The sequence below is a fragment of the Scyliorhinus torazame genome, chromosome 15 (assembly GCF_047496885.1).
Source record: "Scyliorhinus torazame isolate Kashiwa2021f chromosome 15, sScyTor2.1, whole genome shotgun sequence".
Lineage (NCBI taxonomy): Eukaryota > Metazoa > Chordata > Chondrichthyes > Carcharhiniformes > Scyliorhinidae > Scyliorhinus > Scyliorhinus torazame.
This window is the reverse complement of record NC_092721.1, coordinates 133,886,811-133,909,343: the sequence shown is the minus strand read 5'-3', so window position 1 is coordinate 133,909,343 and position 22,533 is coordinate 133,886,811. Positions and strand designations below refer to the sequence as shown.

Sequence of the window (22,533 nt, the reverse complement as noted above, 5' to 3'; positions counted from 1 at the left end):
TGGCTTTCTGATCAACTGAGAATGTTCAGTGTGTTCAGCCAACCTATCCTTAATTGCAGACCCTCGCAACGTCCTGATAAAAGTCAAGCTCATTGAACTATAATTCTCTGGTTTCCCTCTCACACCTTTCTTAAATAGCAGTAATTCTCAATCTAAAGGAGGGCTTCCAGAATTGAGGGAACTTTGAAAAACTTAGAACATCTGCAACAATCCCACCTATTCCTTATAAACCCTGGGGTGGAAAGCATCTGGTCCTGGGAATGTGTTGTGTTTATGTGCCATGAATTTCTCCATTATTGTTATCTTGCTGATGTTACTCTTACTGAGTTCCTGAGCCTGACCCATTGAATTTTTTTTCTTGAGCTAATCTTTTCCTCTACTGTAAATTCTGATGCAAAGTAATTATTCAGCATGTCCACTATTTCTTTATTTTCATTGACAACATGACCGTTATCAGCTTTCATGGGGATGAAATTGTTCCTAACAACCTATTTTTCCTCAAATAATTGTAGAATTTTTTTTGCCATCTTTGATGGTGGTGAGTATTATTGCGGAAATCGAAAAGAAGAACAACCTTAGTTATTTTCTTCTTGACACGCCAGTTGTGGAGCTGATAATTCAGCTCATTATTGAACAGGAATCGAGGTTGAGTGCTGTTGAAATGGAAACAATGCTTGACTTTTGATCTCACTAAATTAGAGCGCTGAAACTTTCTGCTGGGATCAAATTATTTACTGGAACTATATTGCTGGAAGATTTTTACAGATAATTATTTGTTTGGTGTATTGTTACTTTTAATTACTCCTTACCATTTCTCCAAGTTTTTCAACATGCTGGGTCAAGTGTTGGAGTTGTTTCATCTGGTAGCACACCTCCTCATAAACATTAGCAGGTAGCTGGTTTCCAACAGGGTGTGAATTCAGGGAGTTTTCTGTTGAGGAATCAATACTATACATGGATGAGCAGCTGCTTGTTGGTATAGCTATTTCTTCACATATACATTCTGCATCGGGTAGGGTCATAGTAGAATCTGAACTCCAGAAATTGGATTGAAGATCACATCTCACTTTCTCTACAACATTCTGCGAACTGTGATAAGAAATGTCCTCTGTGCTTTGAAACTTTGTCATTTCAGAATGTTCTTTCTCCATCTGCCTTTCAGTGTTTGGGTAAACAGATGTAATCAAGTGCTGAAAGTGGTTCTTAAGTTCAGTCTGTCCACGTGTCTTCCATGTTTGAAAAGGCATTTTACAGGTGGGGTTGATGTGAAGCACAGGAAAGTTTGGAAAAGAAGACAACTTTCTGGTGTTTAATTTTGGAGTTTGTTTTGAGGTGGACCTGGAGCATCTTTTAGCATTGCGACATTTTGCTTGGTTAGACATTGAGAAGGCATTAGGAGAACAGTGACATTTCCCCATTTTGGAAGGCATTTTCACATGATTTTCCATTGGAGCCAAATTGTTCTAGTAGGCTGTGTGAACATGGAAGGATGAAGCAAACAGTCTGAATGTTCTGTAAAAGATTAATGTAAATGCTTACTATTAGCAAAATCTGTACTTATTTCCAAGCTAGTTAAAGTGATGCTTGAAACACTTTTGATGAAAACACATTTTATATCAAAGACATTTATCATCAATGTGGTATCTTTGCTGAACTCTGGGTACATCAGTAGGTATTTCAGAAAAATGTTGGGAATTCAGACTAACATTGTCTAGTAACTATTGTCACTAGTATTCTTCAGCACACTCCTAGGAAAATAAATAATTGGAACTAAAAGCAATATTGTCACTCGCATATCACAAGAACAAAATGCAGTCACATGAAGGTGCTTTTTCCCTACTGTTTTGTTATCTCTCTTTCTTCGGGCCTAATTTCGGGAGCCGTTCGGAGGAGGAGGAGCAGTCTCTGTGAGTATAAAAACCTAACGGAAACTTCCTGTTTTCCAGTTTGTTTCCCAAAAGTGACGTCAGAGGGAAGCTGTGATCTGAGTGGTTGATAGCAAATCTGCTCCAAATTTAAAAAAAAACACAGCTAAACTCATAAACTTAAATTAAACTAATTAATTAATTAGTGATGGCTGGTCAGGTGATGTGCTTGAGCTGCTTGATGTGGGAGCTGGCAGATCCCATTGCGAGCTGCAGCGACCACATCTGCAGCAAGTGTTGGCTGCTCGAAGAGCTCCGGCTCAGAGTTGATGAGCTGGAGTCTGAGCTTCAAACACTGAGGCACATCCGGGAGGGGGAGACTTACCTGGACACTGTGTTTCAGGAGGCAGTCACACCTGTCAGAGTAAGTAGTTTAAATCCTGCCAGTGGCCAGGGACAGCAGGGTGTGACTGCAAGTCAGGCAGGTAAAGGGAACCAGCAGTCAGGAACTCAGGAGCCTCAGCCCTTGACTCTGTCCAACAGGTATGAGGCACTTGCTCCCTGTGTGGATGGCGAACAGGGCTGCAGGAAGGATGAGTCAGCTGACCAAGGCACCATGGTTCAGCAGGCCATTCAAGGGGAGGGAGTAAATAGGCAAGTTGTAGTTGTAGGGGATTCTATTATCAGGGGGATAGATAGTATCCTTTGTGAGCAGGATAAAGAGTCCCGCATGGTATGTTGCCTGCCCGGTGCTAGGGTGCGGGACATCTCTGACCGGCTTGAAAGGATACTGGAGAGGGAGGGGGAGGATCCAGTTGTTGTGGTCCATGTCGGTACCAACAACATAGGCAAGTCTAGGAAAGAGGACCTGTTTAGAGATTATAAACAGCTAGGATTCAAATTAAAAAACAGGTCCTCAAGGGTCATAATCTCCAGATTACTGCCCGAGCCACGTGCAAATTGGCAGAGGGAGGCAAGAATAAGGGAAGTTAACACGTGGCTGAAAGAGTGGTATGGGAAAGAGGGGTTCCTTTTCATGGGACACTGGCATCAGTTTTGGGACAGGGGGGACCTATACCGTTGGGATGGTCTCCACCTGAACCGAGCTGGGACCAGTGATCTGGCGAAAAGAATAAATAGGGTAGTCAATAGGACTTTAAACTAAAGATTAAAAAAAAAAAAAACCAAGAGGTGAAGTAATCAGTGGGAAGCGTAGCTGCTTAGGAATACAAAAAAGCACGAAAAGACAAAACTCAGGAGAGGTTACGATAGTCCCCATCCCACAAAATATGACACAGTGTATGGAAAGGCTCAGTAAACCAAGGTCCACCACACTAAGAAAACAAAAAGGGACGGTCAATAGAGAATTAAAGGTGCTATATTTAAATGCGCGCAGTGTACGGAACAAGGTAGATGAGCTTGTGGCCCAGATTGTGACTGGCAGGTATGATGTGGTAGGCATCACAGAGACATGGTTGCAGGGGGTTCAGGACTGGCATTTAAACATCCAGGGATTCACAACCTATCGAAAAGACAGGGAGGTGGGCAGAGGGGGTGGGGTTGCCTTGTTTATTAGGAATGAAATTAAATCAATAGCACTAAATGACATAGGGTCAGATGATGTGGAGTCTGTGTGGGTAGAGTTGAGGAACCACAAAGGCAAAAAAACCATAATGGGAGTTATGTACAGGCCTCCTAATAGTGGTCAGGACCAGGGGCACAAGATGCACCACGAAATAGAAAGTGCATGTCAGAAAGGCAAGGTCACAGTGATCATGGGGGACTTCAATATGCAGGTGGACTGGGTAAATAATGCTGCCAGTGGACCCAAGGAAAGGGAATTCATTGAATGTTTACAGGCGGGCTTTTTGGAACAGCTTGTGATGGAGCCCACGAGGGAACAGACCATTCTGGACTTAGTGTTATGTAATGAGCCAGACTTGATTAAAGATCTTAAAGTAAGGGAGCACTTAGGAGGCAGTGATCATAATATGGTAGAATTCAATCTCCAATTTGAAAGAAAGAAGGTAGAATCAGATGTAAAGGTGTTACAGTTAAATAAAGGTAACTACAGGGGCATGAGGGAGGAACTGACGAAAATCGACTGGGAGCAGAGCCTAGTGGGAAAGACAGTAGAACAGCAATGGCAGGAGTTTCTGGGAGTAATTGAGGACACAGTACAGAGGTTCATCCCAAAGAAAAGAAAGGTTATCAGAGGGGGGATTAGGCAGCCATGGCTGACAAAGGAAGTTAGGGAATGCATCAAAGCAAAAGAGAAAGCCTATAATGTGGCAAATAGTGGGAAGTCAGAAGATTGGGAAGACTACAAAAACAAACAGAGGATAACAAAGAGAGAAATAAGGAAAGAGAGGATCAAATTTGAAGGTAGGCTAGCCAGTAACATTAGGAATGATAGTAAAAGTTTCTTTAAATACATTAAAAACAAACGGGAGGAAAAAGTTGACATTGGGCCGTTCCAAAATGACGCTGGTAATTTTGTGATGGGAGACAAGGAAATAGCTGAGGAACTAAATAAGTACTTTGCGTCAATCTTCACAGTAGAAGACATGAGTAATATCCCACCAATTCCGGAGAGTCAGGGAGCAGAGTTGAAAATCGTAGCCATCACAAGGGAGAAAGTGCTAGAGAAACTAAGAGGTCTAAAAAGTGATAAATATCCGGGCCCAGATGGACTACATCCTAGAGTTCTAAAGGAGATAGCTGAAGAAATAGTGGAGGCGTTAGTTATGATCTTTCAAAAGTCACTGGAGTCCGGGAAAGTCCCAGAGGATTGGAAAATTGCTGTTGTAACCCCCCTGTTCAAGAAGGGAACAAGGAAAAAGATGGAAAATTATAGGCCAATTAGCCTAACCTCGGTTGTTGGCAAGATTCTAGAATCCATTGTTAAGGATGAGATTTCTAAATTCTTGGAAGTGCAGGGTCAGATTAGGACAAGTCAGCATGGATTTAGTAAGGGGAGGTCGTGCCTGACAAACCTGTTAGAGTTCTTTGAAGAGATAACACATAGGTTAGACCAAGGAGAGCCAATGGATGTTATCTATCTTGACTTCCAAAAGGCCTTTGATAAGGTGCCTCACGGGAGACTGCTGAGTAAAATAAGGGCCCATGGTATTCGAGGCAAGGTACTAACATGGATTGACGATTGGCTGTCAGGCAGAAGGCAGAGAGTTGGGATAAAAGGTTCTTTTTCGGAATGGCAACCGGTGACGAGTGGTGTCCCGCAGGGTTCAGTGTTGGGGCCACAGCTGTTCTCTTTATATATTAACGATCTAGATGACAGGACTGGGGGCATTCTGGCTAAGTTTGCCGATGATACAAAGATAGGTGGAGGGGCAGGTAGTATGGAGGAGGTGGGGAGGCTGCAGAAAGATTTAGACAGTTTAGGAGAGTGGTCCAAGAAATGGCTGATGAAATTCAACGTGGGCAAGTGCGAGGTCTTGCACTTTGGAAAAAAGAATAGAGGCATGGACTATTTTCTAAACGGTGACAAAATTCATAATGCTGAAGTGCAAAGGGACTTGGGAGTCCTAGTCCAGGATTCTCTAAAGGTAAACTTGCAGGTTGAGTCCGTAATTAAGAAAGCAAATGCAATGTTGTCATTCATCTCAAGAGGCTTGGAATATAAAAGCAGGGATGTACTTCTGAAGCATTAGTTAGGCCCCATTTAGAATACTGTGAGCAATTTTGGGCTCCACACCTCAGGAAGGACATACTGGCACTGGAGCGGGTCCGGCGGAGATTCACACGGATGATCCCAGGAATGGTAGGCCTAACATACGATGAACGTCTGAGGATCCTGGGATTATATTCATTGGAGTTTAGGAGGTTGAGGGGAGATCTAATAGAAACTTACAAGATAATGAATGGCTTAGATAGGGTGGATGTAGAGAAGTTGTTTCCATTAGCAGGGGAGACTAGGACCCGGGGGCACAGCCTTAGAATAAAAGGGAGTCACTTTAGAACAGAGATGAGGAGAAATGTCTTCAGCCAGAGAGTGGTGGGTCTGTGGAATTCATTGCCACAGAGGGCGGTGGAGGCCGGGACGTTGAGTGTCTTTAAGACAGAAGTTGATAAATTCTTGATTTCTCGAGGAATTAAGGGCTATGGAGAGAGAGCGGGTAAATGGAATTGAAATCAGCCATGATTGAATGGCGGAGTGGACTCGATGGGCTGAATGGCCTTACTTCCGCTCCTATGTCTTATGGTCTTCTGGACTGAACTGAATGTAGTTACGAGAAATTAGCAAAATGGCTGGAAATGTTAAATGTCAACAGGATTCCAATATGAAACCATGCTGGCAGATTATTTTCTCACTCACCAGCATCTAATCTGGATGGGGAGTGCAATGCCAGTGAGAAGTGGTGGGAAATCGCGTGGTCCAGCAGTGGTCCGCCAACAACAAATGAGTGTTGAAATCTGCTGACAGACTGTAACCTGATGGTCCTGATATGGGTCAGGGTGGGGGTCATGGACAAGGGAAACTAGGTTCCTTTTATGGGGTTTGCAATTGAGCCAAAGCTGACACACAGGGCGGGGTTCTCTGACCCAGCGCCGAGTCGGAGAATCACCAGGGGGCCGTGCGAATCGCGTCACGCCGCCCCGACGCCAGGGCGTGATTCTCTGCAGAGCGGAGAATCGGCGCCATTGGGGCCGGCGTGGTCGGCGCCGCGCCGGTCGGGGTTCGCTCTACGCGGCCTCCCCGTGATTCTCCGGCCCGGATGGGCCGAGCAGTCGTAAAAAAAAAAGAGTCCTGCCGGCACCGTTCTAACCTGCTCTGAGCCGGCGGGACCTCGGTGTCGAAGGGCCGGGTGGCGGCCTGTGGGGGGGGGGGGGTTCCGACGCTGGGGGGTGGGGGGGCCTCTGATGTGGCCTGGCCCACGATCGGGACCCACCGATCGGCCAGCCGGCCTCTTTGTCTCCCGGCCTCCTTTCTTCCACGCCGCGCCTGTACTCCTGCGCCATGTTGGGTCTGGGCCAGCGCGGAAATTGCAACGGTGGGACTGCGCATGCGCGGGTTCGCGCCGGACCCACTGTAGGGGCCAGAATTGCTGATCCTGGGGTCACGTTGACGCCGTTGAGAAACGCGACGGCGTTTCTGACGGCGTCAACACTTGGCCTCAGGATCAGAGAATCCCGTCCACAGTTCCTGCAATATACTGAAAAATGGAAGGACCACTACTGGATTCCAGTTATCTGGCAATGCTTTCTTTTCAAAAACAAATTTTGATAAGACATTCCTTTCAATTAAAAATCCTTGTTAATAAAAATACTCTTCTAGACAGTCTTCCATTTTCCAGATTCCATAAACTTGAGCTCATCCAAAATTTTGCTGCCTGAATCTTAACTCACACCAAGTCCCATGCGTCCATCACCCCTGTGACTGCTGTCCTTCATTAGTTCTTGGTCCATCAATGCCTCAAATTTAAGATTATTTTCCTTGTGTTCAAATCCCTTATGAATTTCGCCCTCCCAAATCTCTGTAACCACCTCCAGCCCTTTGAAAACTCTGTCCCTCCAACTGTACCCTCTTGTGCAAGCCCCGATTATTTTGCCCCATCATTGGCAGTCATGCTGTTACCCTGGAATTCCTGAATCAAACCTCTTTTCCTCTACACTTCCCTCCTTTAAGGTTTTTTTGGTTTGCCTTTTGTCACCTGCCCTAATGTCTACTTTCTTGGCTCCATCCCTAATCAGAGAGAAACTGATTGATCTGTGCAATGTTGTTAGCTTTGCTCTTGGTTATTTTTTAAAGCACTGCTAGAAATAAAAAACAGTATTGTTTGTGACAGAAATTTTGTGGAAATGCATTATCACTTTTTTCTGTAAATTGTTTTGCTCTTTCCTTTCTCTGTCAGTTGTGGCACAGTTGTAGCACTCTTGTTCGAGTCACAAGGTTCTGGGTTCAAGTCCCACTCCAGGACTTGAGCAAAAAGAAATCAAGGCTGACACACCAATGCAGTATTGAGGCGGTGCTGCATTGTCGAAGGTGCAGTCTTTTGGGTTAGGAATTAACCCAAGGCACTTTCTGCCCTGTTAAGTGGATGAGAGAATAGTTACTTGTCCCATGAGGAGGGATTGATTAGACTAAGCCTGTATTCCTGATAATTTAGATAAATGAGAGGTGATTTCATTGAAACATATAAAATTCTGTAGTAACTTGACAGGATAGATGCTGGGCAGTCTAGATCTAGGGTCATTGTCTCAGACTAAGGATCAACCATTAAGGATTGAGTTGAGGTTCCTTTTTGACCCAAAGAGCTGTCATACTTTGGAATTCTCTAGCCCAGGGAGCAATGGATGCTCAATTGTTCTGTATTTTAAAGGCAGGGGTTGGTAGGAAATCAAATCATATGGGGATAATATGGGGTGGCATATCAGAGGTAAGAGGGCAGTTAAATCTGATTGAATTATGGAACATATTTGAATGGCCTATTCCTGCTCCTACGTCTAAAGTCCTTATTTTAATAAAGACACGGGGAGTCCACACTGAGTAAAATAAGAAACAAAGTTTATTTACAAGGGCGATATGTACACTACGCGGTAAACCTTTCATACAGTGATTAACGAGAAACCCCACCCTAGCAGGGGAGCTCGTACTCCAAAGGACCACGGGGCGAGCATTCCAAGCCCGTAGGTCCCATGCGGGATATTACACTTATCTTCTTAACAAACAATTAAAACTGTTGTACATTTCTGGGCCAGTTTCACACAATATTGGTGTCCCGAAGCATTAGATTTTTGTTATGGCTGCTATTTATGATGCAACATCTTCTCTGATTATTTAATGTAAGAGCCATCACCAATTGTCATAGATGTCACATAATTTGCTTGTGGAATGGATGCTATTTCAGGTCCACAATGGCACCTTTGCCACACGTGTACAATTCCGACACGGACAGTGATGGCATCATTTTAGGAAGGCTGTTAAAGCCGGCACTGGGAATATGTGTTGGAAGTATGCACAGGCGGCAGTTTGCGATGTCAGTCAATGTGCAATGCTGATTGGACTCGAACACTGCTATTTTCAACCTCAACGCTCCAACTAATGGCATCTTTCAACTTTGCATAACTGAATGTGTGTTCAGTATAATATCCCGCATGGGACCAATGGGGTGGGAATGATTGTCTCCCCCATTGTCCTTGCAGAGTATGAGCTCCCCCGCTAGGGGCGGGGGTCTATTAACTAATGTATAAAAGGTCGGCCAGTACAGCACCGACTTCAGAGAGACTAACCCAGTAAGGATCTACCGGACGTTGTAAATATAATTTGTAAATAAACCCAGTTCTTGACTTTACTTGGTGTGGACTCTCCGTGTCAATACTGATATGCCATCAATAAACACACGACAAGTGATGAACGTAACTGAGAATTTAATACACTAAACAGCAAGCCTCCTGCCTCTGGACCCGAACTGGGTCGGAGGCGGAGACTTGCCACCTTTATACATAAGCCTGAGGGGAGGAGCCACAGGCGGAGCCAGCCATGACAAGCCCAGGCATGTACAACACAACACAATGCCATACAATGCAATACCGTGGTTTACCACAGTGTCTTAACCCACATCTTGGCAGCATCCTTATAAAAACCTCCAGGTCGACACACAAACTGTCAATATGCATACCGTTGTGATGCTTAAGCAATGTTTCTGTTGCCTGCACTGCTCTGAAGGAGCCCTGCAATACTCTCCAGAACTCATGTCACAATTCATTACGGAATACAACATCCTGTAGAGCCTTGCCTCATGAGGCACAGCCCTTGCCATAAGGTAAATGGCAACCAGTTGAGGAGGAAGAGGAGGAGGAAAACAACACAGGCTGTTAGCAATCGACTCATCCCATTGTGGGATCAGTGAATGCGACCCCATAATGCAATCCCAATTCCTGATTCTGCATAAGGTTAAACTTTACCCTAAGTGCTTCTGTTAGTACCCATTGTCACAGAAATCTCTGGGCCACAATGCTAAAGTAAAAGATGTTTCAAAATATGCATTCCAAACCAACTGTATCAAACCAATGACCCAATGTTCTAGACAAATATCAACTATTCACCCTTGGGGAACATGGGAACTGAGTAAGCCATTTGACCCCTCGTGTCTGTTTCCCCATTCAATGAGATTATGGTTGATCTGCAACATATTTCCCACAAATCCTTTACACCTTCGGTGAACAAATGTTTATCAAATCTGTTTTAAATTTAATAAGTGATTTATCGTCAACTGCCATTTGTGAGAAGAGTGGGGTCATGTGACTAAATCCTGGGACTGCAATGCCAGTCGTGGCGTGGATCTCTTGCAATGAACCACTTTGCTCGTAGCAAGAGTCTGGCTGGCTATCGTGAGATCTGCTGGAGCTGACATTCATTTTGCTGCCTTGGATTTGATTCAGTGGCATTGGCTATGCTGCCCTCGGGAGGGACACAGCGAGTTGTAGGTTCAGGGAGGAAAGCACCAAGCAAGAGGGTCAGGAAGTGAAAGGGAGTGTTTGGTTATGCTCTTGACGTAGCATAAGCTGCTTCTTTGATGTGCACTCTGACAAAGTGTTATAACCTGCCTACTTACCATTGGCTGGGGACTAATGACTATCCCACAATCCTGTGGGAGTATGAGCTTCCCCAATGAGGGGGGCGGAGAAACTACTAGTAAACTCCTAGTATAAATAAAGCTGGCCAGTTCAGGAACCAGCAGGAAGGAGTATGTAGCAAGGGAAGTTACTGCTACTGTTATGTATATATGTTATAGTAAATAAATGTTATTACTTTGTATCCTTAAAACTCGTGCTGGATTCTTCGTGGCCCTTACAAAACTGGCGACGAAGGTTAAAGTGAATAGCTGTCTACACTGCTGAAGCCACCTCCCTGGATTTTTGTTGGATACAGGTTGGAAGTTGTTTTCTATTATACCATGCCTCTGTATGGACGTTTGGATGTTTTTGATGCTGCGCTGGAAAGCTGGAACCAGTACACACAACGGATGCGTTACTATTTCCGGGCAAATAATATCACCGAAAACGAGCGCCAGGTGGTCATATTGCTCACCGCCTGCGGCCCGCATACGTTTGGGGTGATTAGGAGCCTTACATACCCAGCTGCGCCAGACACCAAAACGTTTGATGAACTTGTGAATATAGTGGGGCAACATTTTAACCCAACCCCGTCCACGATAGTCCAGCGTTACTGGTTTAATACCGCTGAGAGGACCCCTGGAGAATCCCTTGCCGATTTTCTATCCAGGCTACGCAGGATTGCGGAGTACTGTGACTATGGTGAGACCTTGTCAGAAATGTTACGCGACCGTTTGGTTTGCGGTATTAACAATGCGGCCACCCAGAGAAAGTTGTTAGCGGAGCCAACATTGACTTTTCAACAGGCCATTCAAATAGTATTGTCCCGAGAGAGCGCAGAGCGAGGAGTACAGGTGCTACAGGGAATGGAAGTGCATGCCTTGGGGCGCAACCCCTTCCGTCCGAAAACGTCCTCCCGCACTCCTGCGGTACCTTGGGCGAGGCAACGTCCGGACCGACGCCAGTGGCTGTCGGACATTCCTCCCCGAAGGGAGCCTTCTCCACAGCCAATGGATGAGGAGCCATGTCCGTGTCAGACTTGTAGGCGCTGACCCCGTCACTGATGGCGGTCCTGAGGGCGCCAGAGGCACCTTCGTTACGACCGAAACTGGGACCAGCCCAGGGGCCGTAACTGGGACCAGCCCAGAGGCCGTACCTTCCATGTGGATGAACCTGCGGCGACTACTCCTGAGGACGTGGAGACGGAGGACGACTGCCTGCAGCTGCATTGTGTGGCAGCTCCCCGTGTGGCCCCCATTAAGGTGACAGTACGGGTCAATGGCCACCCGCTTGAGATGGAGTTGGATACTGGCGCAGCGGTCTCCGTGATCGCCCAGAGGACATTTGACCGCATCAAGCAGGGTATACAGACCCTTACATTAACCGACTCACAGGCCAGGTTGGCCACCTACACGGGGGAAACAATGGACATTGCAGGAACTACAATGACCCCTGTTGTCTATGGAATCCAGGAGGGGCGTTTCCCACTTATCGTCGTGCGCGGCCATGGGCCCAGCCTGTTGGGTCGGGACTGGTTGCGCCATTTGCGGTTGCAATGGCAGCACATCCTCCAAACAGTTTCTGAAGGGTTGACTGAGGTGCTAGGACGATACCCAGATGTATTCCAGCCTGGTTTGGGGAAAATTAAAGGGGCCGTAGCCAGTATCCAAGTTGAACCAGGAGCCACGCCGTGCTATTTCCGGGCGCGCCCAGTGCCTTACGCCTTGCTCGAGAAGGTAGAAGGGGAGCTCACTCGTTTGGAGAGTTTGGGTATTATCAGGCCCGTCCGTTTTGCTGACTGGGCAGCACCAATTGTACCTGTAATGAAGCCAGATGCCACAGTTCGCTTGTGTGGCGACTATAACCTTACAGTGAATACGGTTTCCCGACTCGACCGATATCCAATGCCTCGCATAGAGGATCTCTACGCGAAACTTGCAGGTGGACTCTCGTTCACAAAATTAGAAATGAGTCACGCCTACCTGCAGTTGGAGCTGGACCCTGCCTCCCAACCATATGTAACGATTAATACACACCGGGGCCTGTATGAATATACACGGTTGCCCTTTGGAGTATCCTCTGCCTGCGCAATTTTTCAATGTGTTATGGAGGGCATTTTGAGAGGTTTACCCCGTGTGGCTGTCTACCTAGATGACGTTTTGACTACAGGGACGTCGGAGCAGGAACATTCGGAAAATCTGGAGGCTGTCCTTAGATGCCTTTCGGAGGCTGGAGTCCGTTTACGTCGCACAAAGTGCGTATTTCAGGCAAAGGAAGTAGTCTACCTAGGTTATCGGGTGGACCGCGAAGGTCTGCACCCCGTCGCAGAGAAGGTGCGTGCAATTCAACATGCCCCCGCCCCGACTGACACTTCGCATCTTCGTTCTTTTCTCGGTCTCGTAAACTATTACGGGAAGTTCCTCCCCAATCTGGCAACTACGCTGGCCCCTTTGCACCTTCTGCTAAAGAAAAATCACACCTGGGTTTGGGGTCAGCCGCAAGAAACCGCTTTCCGGCGGGTAAAGTAACAATTGTCATTGTCTGGGTTACTAACCCACTATGATCCTGGAAAGCCTTTGCTCGTCACATGTGATGCATCCCCGTATGGTATTGGGGCTGTCCTGTCCCACAAGATGGAGAACGGGGCCGAACGACCGATCGCTTTCGCCTCCCGCACATTGACTGCAGCGGAGAAAAAGTACGCGCAGATCGAGAAGGAGGGCCTGGCAGTGGTTTTTGCAGTGAAACGCTTCCACCAGTACGTGTACGGCCGCCATTTCACTATCGTGACTGATCATAAGCCTCTGCTGGGACTTTTCAGAGAGGATAAGCCAATACCGCCCATTGCTTCTGCACGGATCCAGCGCTGGGCTTTGTTGCTTGCTGCATACGAGTATTCTCTGGAGCACAAACCAGGTACGCAGATAGCAAATGCCGACGCACTGAGCCGATTGCCTTTATCGACCGGCCCCATGTCGACCCCCACGACCGGTGAGGTGGCTGCAATCCTAAATTTTATGGACACCTTGCCTGTTACGGCATCACAGATCCGTGAGTGGACCCAGACGGAGCCAGTCCTGTCAAAGGTTCGGCACATAGTCCTGTATGGTGGGCAGCATAGACAGCTCCCAGGCGAGTTGCGGGCATTTTCCTCCTAGCTGTCAGAATTCAGCGTGGAAGACGGCATCCTCTTGTGGGGGACGCGTGTGATTGTCCCGGAAAAAGGCCAGGAGCTGATACTATCAGACTTGCACAATGGGCATCCAGGCGTGACCAAAATGAAAATGTTGGCCCGGAGTTATGTCTGGTGGCCAGGCCTCGACACCGACATTGAGAAGGTGGCCCAAAACTGCTCCATTTGCCAGGAGCATCAGACGCTTCCGCCGGCCGCGCCCCTTTATCACTGGGAATGACCAGGGCGGCCTTGGGCACGCTTGCATGCAGATTTCGCAGGCCCTTTTCAAGGATCCATGTTCCTTCTACTATTTGACGCCCAGTCCAAATGGCTAGAGGTGCATAAGATGCAGGGGACAACGTCCTGCGGAACAATTGAAAAGATGCGTTTATCGTTTAGTACGCATGGCCTCCCCGAGGTGCTGGTCACGGATAACGGCATTCCATTCACGAGTGAGGAGTTTGTGAGGTTCACAAAGATGAACGGCATCCGCCATATCCGCACTGCCCCTTACCACCTGGCTTCAAATGGGTTGGCAGAGCTCGCAGTGCAGACATTCAAACGAGGCCTAAAGAAGCAGTCTTCCGGATCAATGGACACGAGACTGGCTCGCTTTTTGTTTACGTACAGGACCACCCCCCATGCAGTGACTGGGGTAGCTCCCGCAGAACTCCTAATGGGTCGGAGACTTCGCACCCGCCTTAGTATGGTTTTCCCGGACATTGGCGCAAAAGTACGCCGCACACAAGAACGGCAGGGACAGGGATTTTCTCGGCATCGGCCGATTCGGCAGTTTGCGCCCGGTGACCCAGTGTTCGTTCGGAATTTTGCTGGTGGTGCCCAATGGATTCCTGGTGTAATCTTTCGCCAAACGGGCCCTATATCTTACCAAGTGCAAGCCCAGGGTCGTCTCCAGCGAAAACATGTAAACCACGTTCGGTCCAGAAGACCATCCCCTCAAAAGATTCCCCACCCCCGGAGCTCATTTCAACAGCCGCAGAGACAAGGGAAGGTAGTCCTCACAATTTTCCACTGGTGCCTCACTCGAAGCCTGCGCAGGTCGTTACGGGACCGAATGGAGATAGAGACGCTGACATGACGGAGGCAGCAGACTCTGTCTCCGAGATGGAGACACAGGATGCATCAGAGGGGGAATCCTCGGGTCCACAGGCCGTGGATGTACAACCGCGCCGTTCATCACGGAAGCGCCGGTCTCCGTCTCGTTACACGCCGCCTGATCCAGCGCCGCGTGCAAATGGTGTCCGGCCTGCGGCCAAACGAGTCCGACGCCCTCCTTCGCCAGGGTCTTCGGTGGATTCCTTGGACTTTGGGGGGGAGGGATGTTATAACCTGCCTACTTACCATTGGCTGGGGACAATGACTATCCCACAATCCTGTGGGAGTATGAGCTTCCCCAATGAGGGGGCGGAGAAACCACTAGTAAACTCCTAGTATAAATAAAGCTGGCCAGTTCAGGAACCAGCAGGAAGGAGTATGTAGCAAAGGAAGTTACAGCTACTGTTATGTATATATGTTATAGTAAATAAATGTTATTACTTTGTATCCTTAAAACTCGTGCTGGATTCTTCGTGGCCCTTACAAAACAAAGGAAGGTTCAGACTTGGAGATAGCTTTAACACATTTATTAAACTGTTAACAATTCTCCTACTTGGATTCGACTCTCTTATTAATCCTGCTATAGCTACTCAGACTAACTAACCAGTCTGCTACAATCCACGTGGTGGGTGTGATGTGTTTCCGTCAACCCTGTCTGTACACACTAAGTGTCTCCACTGGAAAGAGACTGAGCATGTGTGCTGTGTCCCTTTATATGGGTTGGTGTAATGCCCCCCTTTGGTAGTGTCACGTCTGGGTGTGTCGTGACTGCCCATTGGTCGTGTCCTATCTTACTAACCTATTGGTTGAATGTCTGTGTGTCATGTCTCTGGTGCTCCCTCTGGTGTCTAGCTAGGTGTAGTGTGTTCACATTAACCCCGTGTGTATTTACAGTGATGCATATCACCACAGGGAGAAGGCGATGTTTCTGTTACAGGTACCTCCAGCTTACATTGCAGTCTGAATTTTAACTGCCCATTCCCTTGGGGTACTTCATTTAATTTGTGGACTTATACATGATGCATGCTTTGTCAAATATCTCCCACTCCAAGGCTCAATTAATAAACAAAACCTACTGTGCCACTGGAACAGAAATTATTTTAATGCTGCCACTTTGCATCAGCCCTCTTGTGTGGCAGGTAGATCATGATTGTATGAATGTCCCTGTTGACAGGGGTCACCATTTTGGGGATTGGACAATCATATCCAAGTTAGCACAGTTAGGAAAGACAGAAGTGGCGTAGCAAAGCATTTAATTCCTCAGAGTCCTGGACACCAGCACACTATTTTGCATGATATTTTTACAGGATTTGGGTCCTATCACCTCCAACCAATCTGACAGCAATGCTAATTGCATAGGTGCCCCCATTCTCACAACACACACACATCCTCCATCCTGCTCTCACTCTGGCACCATGTCAATTTAAAAGCATTAAAATGGGGTCACAGTGGGGAAAAGGCTGGGAAAAACTGCCTAGTCTCCCCAAATAACGGAATTTGTTCTAAGTGTGGTAGCAAGCGGGATATGCCAGGAATTTCCCGACAGCCAACCCAGTGAGGCCATCACCGGTATCTAACGTTAATTAGGGTATTTAATGATGCCACATGGAATTTACGCCGCAAATGACTGTCCCACTGGCTGATTTGTTGGGACCCCATCCAACAGCTACCCGCTAATGAGGGGGAGTGGCTCTTAAATCTTAAACCTAAATAAAAAGCATATATTTGCACAAAGTTGAGTGGCAGGGCAGAAGAACGGAAAGAATATAAATAACATCAAAGTACAAAAAGATTAATAAGGAGAGAAAAACTGGACTACGAGAGAAGGCTAGCGAGTAATCTGAAGATGGATTGTAAGAGTTTCTATAGATATTTAAATAAGAAATGAGTTAGCAAAGTGAATGTTGATCCGATAGAAAGTGCATCTGGGGAATTGATCATGGAAAGCAAGGCTATTGCAGATGAATTAAACGGTATTTTGCTTCAGTCTTCACTATAGAGGACACAAGTAACATCCGAGAAATAGCTGTAAATCAGGAAATGGAAGGGAGGGAGGAACTTCTAGTCACCGGGGATGTGTGGTATTGAGCAAATTGTTGGGTCTGCGCAGGCTGACAAGTCCCCGAGTGAAAATGGACTTCTTCCTCAGGTCTTGAAAGAAGTCACTAATGAGATAGTTGATGCATTGGTTTTAATTTTCCAAACCACCAGATTTGGGAAAGGTTCCATTAGACTGAAAGATAGCAAATATAACTCCTTTATTCAAAAAGAAAGAGAGACAGAAAACAGGAAACTTTAGACCAGTTGGCTTGACATCTGTCATAGGGAAAATATCAGAAGCCATTATTAAAGGTATTATAGTGGGACACTTGGAAAAATTCAAGGGAATAAGGCAGAGTCAACATGGTTTTGCGAAAGGGAAATCAAGGCGTTACATGTGCTGTGGATAAAGGGAAATTGATTGATGCAAAGTTCTTAGATTTCAAGAAGGCATTTCATAAGGTGCTACATCAACGATTATTGTGGAAAATAAAAGCTCAGTGTAGGGAGTAACATATTGGCATGGGCTAAAGATTGGCGAGCCAAAAGGAAACGGAGAGTTGGCATAAATGGATCTTTTTCTGGTTGACAGGAGGTGACGAGTGGTGTGCCACAGGACTTTGTGCTGCGGCCTCAACTATTTACAATTTATATAAATCAGTCATTTTCAAACTCAGTGAGTCGGGGGGCAGGTGTCGGGAGGGTCGCAGGACCATCAATTGCAGGAAGAAGTGCCCAACGGCCGCGACCGGCTTTCAGAATGCTGGCTGTCCCACGCATGTGCACCCTCTCAACAGTGCGGAGCCCACGAGGCAGACCACCTCCTCCTGATGTCTCTGCACTGACCCAGGAGCAGATTCTTTTTAAAAATTGATGGGTGTCTTCTCTCCAGAAGTGGTGGCAGAGAGAAGGTCATGTGCCTGAACAGTCATGTCACATATTCTGGGCGTGTAAGAGATTCCTCCATTTTGCAGCTGCCAGCAGGGCTGCTGAGAGTTCCAGGGCCTCTGGTGAACAACCCATTAAAAACTGAAAACAGGAACAAAGCAGCATAAAGATGATTTCGTGAGGTATGGGTTTATTAATTGTAAGAAGTCTTACAACACCAGGTTAAAGTCCAACAGGTTTGTTTCGAATCGCTAGCTTTCGGAGCGCAGCTCCTTCATCAGGTGAGTTATTAATTGTGCCACTGCACAATTATATGTTATATGCAGGAGAGTACAGGCAAATGAAAGATTAAAACCCTCAAAACTTCAAAGGTATTTGAAGATTAAGCATGGTGAGGTCGAGGACAAACCTCTTGATTTTTTTTCAACGGATCCAGCGAGAACTTAAATCATCAGCTGAAGTCCTTAGCAGAAACGTAACATTGAATGACAAAGCAAGTGAGATCGTGAGGACCAAGCAGGCTCACCGGTCACATTAAAGGTAAGTGGGTCGTGACGTTTGGGCGGCGTGGGTCACAAAGGTCAGCTGCTGTTGGTCCCGAAGATGGCCAGTTGGTAAAAATGGGTCCAGGACAAAAAAATGACTTGGATGAAAGGACTGACGGTATAGTTGCTAAATTTCCTGGCGACACAAAGATAGGTATGAATATAAATTGTAAATAGAATGTAAGGAGGCTACAAAGGGACATAGATAGATTAAATGACTGAGCATAAACCTAGCAAATGGAGTATAATATCACCAAATGTGAAATTGTCCATTTTGGCAGAAATAATTTTTTAAAAGCTTATTATCTAAATGGTGAGAGATTGCAGAGCTCCGAGGTTCAGAGGGCTCTGGGTGTCCTAGTGCATGAATCACATAAGGCCAGTATACAAGTACAGAAAGTGATTAGGAAAGCGAATGGAATGTTTTTGTTTACTGTGAGGGGAATTGATTACATAATTAGGAAGGTTGTGCTTCAGTTATACAGGACATTGGTGAGACCACATCTGGAGTAGGGTGTATAGTTGTGGCCTCCTTATTTAAGGAAAGGTGTAAATGTGTTAGAAGCAGTTCAGAAAACATTCACTAGACTAATACCAGGAATGGGTGGGTTGTTTCCAGAGGAATGGTTGATGAGGTTAGGTTTGTATCCACTAGAGTTTTTAAGAGGAAGAGGTGACTTGATCGAAACCTTTATGATCCTGACAGGGTGGCTGTGGCGAGGATGTTTCCCCTTGTTGAAGAATCTAGAACTAGGGGTTCACGGTTTAAAAATAAGTGGTCATTCATTTAAGATGGCAATGAGAATTCTTTCTCTGCGGGTTGTTGGATTCTGTGGAAGTGGAAGTAGAATCTTTGAATATTTTTAAGACAGAGCTCGATAGATTCTTGATCAACAAGGGGGTGAAGGTTATTGGGGTATGCAGTAATGTGGGATTGAGGTTACAATCAGATCAGCATGATCTAATTGAATGGCAAAGCAGGCTCAAGGGGCTGAATGGTCTACTCCTGCTCCTAATTCGTATGTTCATATATAAGCCAGCCAATTACTGCCCCATCATTCTACTCTCGATCATCAGTAAAGTGATGGAAGTGGTCATCAAGTGACACTTGCTGAGCAAAAATGTACTCACTGATGCTCTGTTTGAGTTCTGCCAGGGTCACTGGCCTCCTGACCTCATTACAGCCTTGTTTCTAACATGGATAATACAGCTGAATGTCAGAAGTCAGGTGAGAGTGACTGCCCTTGACATCAAGGGCGCATTTGACTAAATGTGACATCAAGGAGCCCTAGCAAAACCGGAGTGAATGAGAATCAGGGGAAACTGTCTGCTGATTGGAGTCATACTTAGCGCAAAAGAAGATGGTTGTGGTTGTGGGAGGCCAGTCATCGCAGCTCTAGTACATCACTGCAGGAGTTCCTCAGGGTAGTGTCCGAGGTCCAACTATCTTAAGCTGCTTTATCAAAGACCTTCCTTCCATCATAAGGTCAAAAATGCGGATGTTCGCTGATGATTGCACAATGTTCAGCACCATTCGTGACTCGACAGAAACTGAAGACATCCATGTCCAAATGCAACAGAACCTGGACAATATCCAGGCTTGAGCTGACAAGTGACAACCACCATTCGCGCAATAATCATCTTCAACGAGAAAATATAACCATTGCCCCTTGAATTCAATTATGTTACCATCACTGAAGGTCCCAGTTGACTCCACTATCAACATTTGTGTGTTACCATTAGGGCAGCACGGTAGCGCAGTGGTCAGCACTGTTATTCACAGCTCCTGGGTCCCAGGTTCGATTCCTGGCTTGGGTCACTGTCTGTGCGGAGTCTACACGTTCTCCCCGTGTGTGCGTGGGTTTACTCCGGGTGCTCACAGAGTCCAAAGATGTGCAGGTAAGATGGAATGGCCATGTTAAATTGCCCTTAGTGTCCAAAAAGGTTAGGTGGAGTTACTGGGTTATGTGGATAGGGTGGGCTTAAGTGGGGTGCTCTTTCCAAGTAATAGTGCAGACTCGATGGGCAGAACGGCCTCCTTCTGCACTGTAAATTCTATGATTCTATAATTAATCAGAAGCTTAATTGGACGAACCATATAAATACTACAGTTACAAGAGCAAGTCAGAGGTTAGGAATCCTCAACAAGTAACTCATCTCCTGTCTTCCCAACGCTTGTCCATCATCTAAAAGACACAAGTCAGGAACACTCTCCCCTAGCCTGGATGAGTGCAGCTCCAACAACACTCAAGAAGCTTGACACCAACCCCCTTAGTAACATCTGGAAGCTTGTGCCGAAGTTGGAAGAGCTGTGTCACAGACTAGTTAAGCATAGACTGACATAGTCATACCCTCAGAATCATATCTTACAGACAATGTCCCATACAGCATGATCACCATTCCTGTGTATGTCCTGTCTCACCAGTAGGACAGACCCAGCAGAGATGGCGGCAGCACAGTGGTATACAGTCAGGAGGGAGTTGCCCTGGGATCTTTAACATTGAATCTGGACCCCATGAAGTCTCATGACTTCAGGTTAAACATAGGCAAGGAAACCTCCTGCTGATTACCACGTACCAGCCAACATCAGCTGATGAATCAGTACTCCTCCATGTTGTACACAACTTGGAGGAAGCACTGAGGGTGGCAAGGGCACAGAATATGCTCTGGGTGGGGGACTTTAATGTCCACCTACATGAGTGGCTCAGCAGTACCACCACAGACCAAGCTGGCCAGGTCCTAAAGGACATAGCTGCTAGACTGGGACTGCAGCAGATGGTAAGAGAACCAACAAGAGGTAAAAACGTACTTGACCTCATCCTCACCAATCTGCCGGCTGCAGATGCATCAGTCCATGACAGTATCAGTAGAAGTGACCATCGCACAGTCCTTGTGGAGACAAAGTCCCATCTTAACATTGAGGATACCCTCAATAGTGTTGTGTGGCACTGCCACCGTGTTAAATGGGATAGACTTCGAACAGATCTAGCAACTCAAGACTGAGCTGCCATGTGGTGCTGTGGGCCATTAACAGCAGCAGAATTGCATTTAATCTGCAGCCGCATGGCCAGGCATATCCCCCACTCTACCATTACCACTAAGATAGGGGATCAACCCTGGTTCAATGAAGAGTGCAGGTCTGCATGCCAGGAGCAACATCAGGCATACCAAAAAATGAGGTGTCGGCCTCCTGAAGCTACAACACAGGACTACTGGTGTGCCAAACAGCACAAGCAGCAAGTAATAGACAAAGCTAAGTGAATCCACAATGAACACATCAGATCTAAGCTTTGTAGTAGTCCATCTACACTATTCTCTTATCGTCCATATGTCTATCCAATGACCATTTGAATGCCCTTAGTGTTGGTGAGTCCACTACTGTTGCAGGCAGGGCATTCCACGCCCTTACTATCTGAGTAAAGAACCTACCTCTGACATCTGTCTTATATCTATCTCCCCTCAATTTAAAGCTATGTCCCCTCGTGCTAGACATCACCATCCGAGGAAAAAGGCTCTCACTGTCCACCCTATCCAATCCTCTGATCATCTTGTATGCCTCAATTAAGTCACCTCTTAACCTTCTTCTCTCTAACGAAAACAGCCTCAAGTCCCTCAGCCTTTCCTCATAAGATCTTCCCTCCATACCAGGCAACATTCTGGTAAATCTCCTCTGCACCCTTTCCAATGCTTCCACATCCTTCCTATAATGCGGCGACCAGAATTACACGCAATACTCCAAATGCGGCCGCACCAGAGTTTTGTACAGCTGCAACATGACCTCATGGCTCCGAAACTCAATCCCTCTACCAATAAAAGCTAACACACCGTACGCCTGCTTAACAACCCTCTCAACCTGGGTGGCAACTTTCAGGGATCTATGTACATGGACACTGAGATCTCTCTGCTCATCCACACTGCCAAGAATCTTACCATTAGCCCAGTACTCTGTCTTCCTGTTATTCCTTCCAAAATGAATCACCTCACACTTTTCTGCATTAAACTCCATTTGCCACCTCTCAGCCCAGCACTGCAGCTTATCTATGTCCCTCTGTAACTTATAACATCCTTCCGCACTGTCCACAACTCCACCGACTTTAGTGTCATCTGCAAATTTGCTCAACCATCCTTCTACGCCCTCCTCCAGGTCGTTTATAAAAATCAGATTAAAGTCCAACAGGTTTGTTTCGATGTCACTAGCTTTCGGAGCGCTGCTCCTTCTTCAGGTGAATGCAGAGGTATGTTCCAGAAACACATATATAGACAAATTCAAAGATGCCAAACAATGCTGGGAATGCGACCATTAGCAGGTGATTAAATCTTTACA

The 22,533-nt window shown here is 46.4% G+C and overlaps 1 protein-coding gene across 2 annotated transcripts in view; it reads right to left on the bottom strand.

The window, feature by feature from the left end:
• The window catches only part of kbtbd3 (kelch repeat and BTB (POZ) domain containing 3), a 282,090-nt gene that overhangs the window by 203,638 nt on the left and 55,919 nt on the right, over positions 1-22,533 (bottom strand). For both annotated transcript variants that reach the window (XM_072476770.1, XM_072476769.1), the window contains exon 2: positions 810-1,512. In XM_072476770.1, the coding sequence (XP_072332871.1) occupies positions 810-1,448 (639 nt within the window). In that variant the 5' untranslated portion in view covers positions 1,449-1,512. The remainder of the gene's footprint in view (positions 1-809; positions 1,513-22,533) is intronic.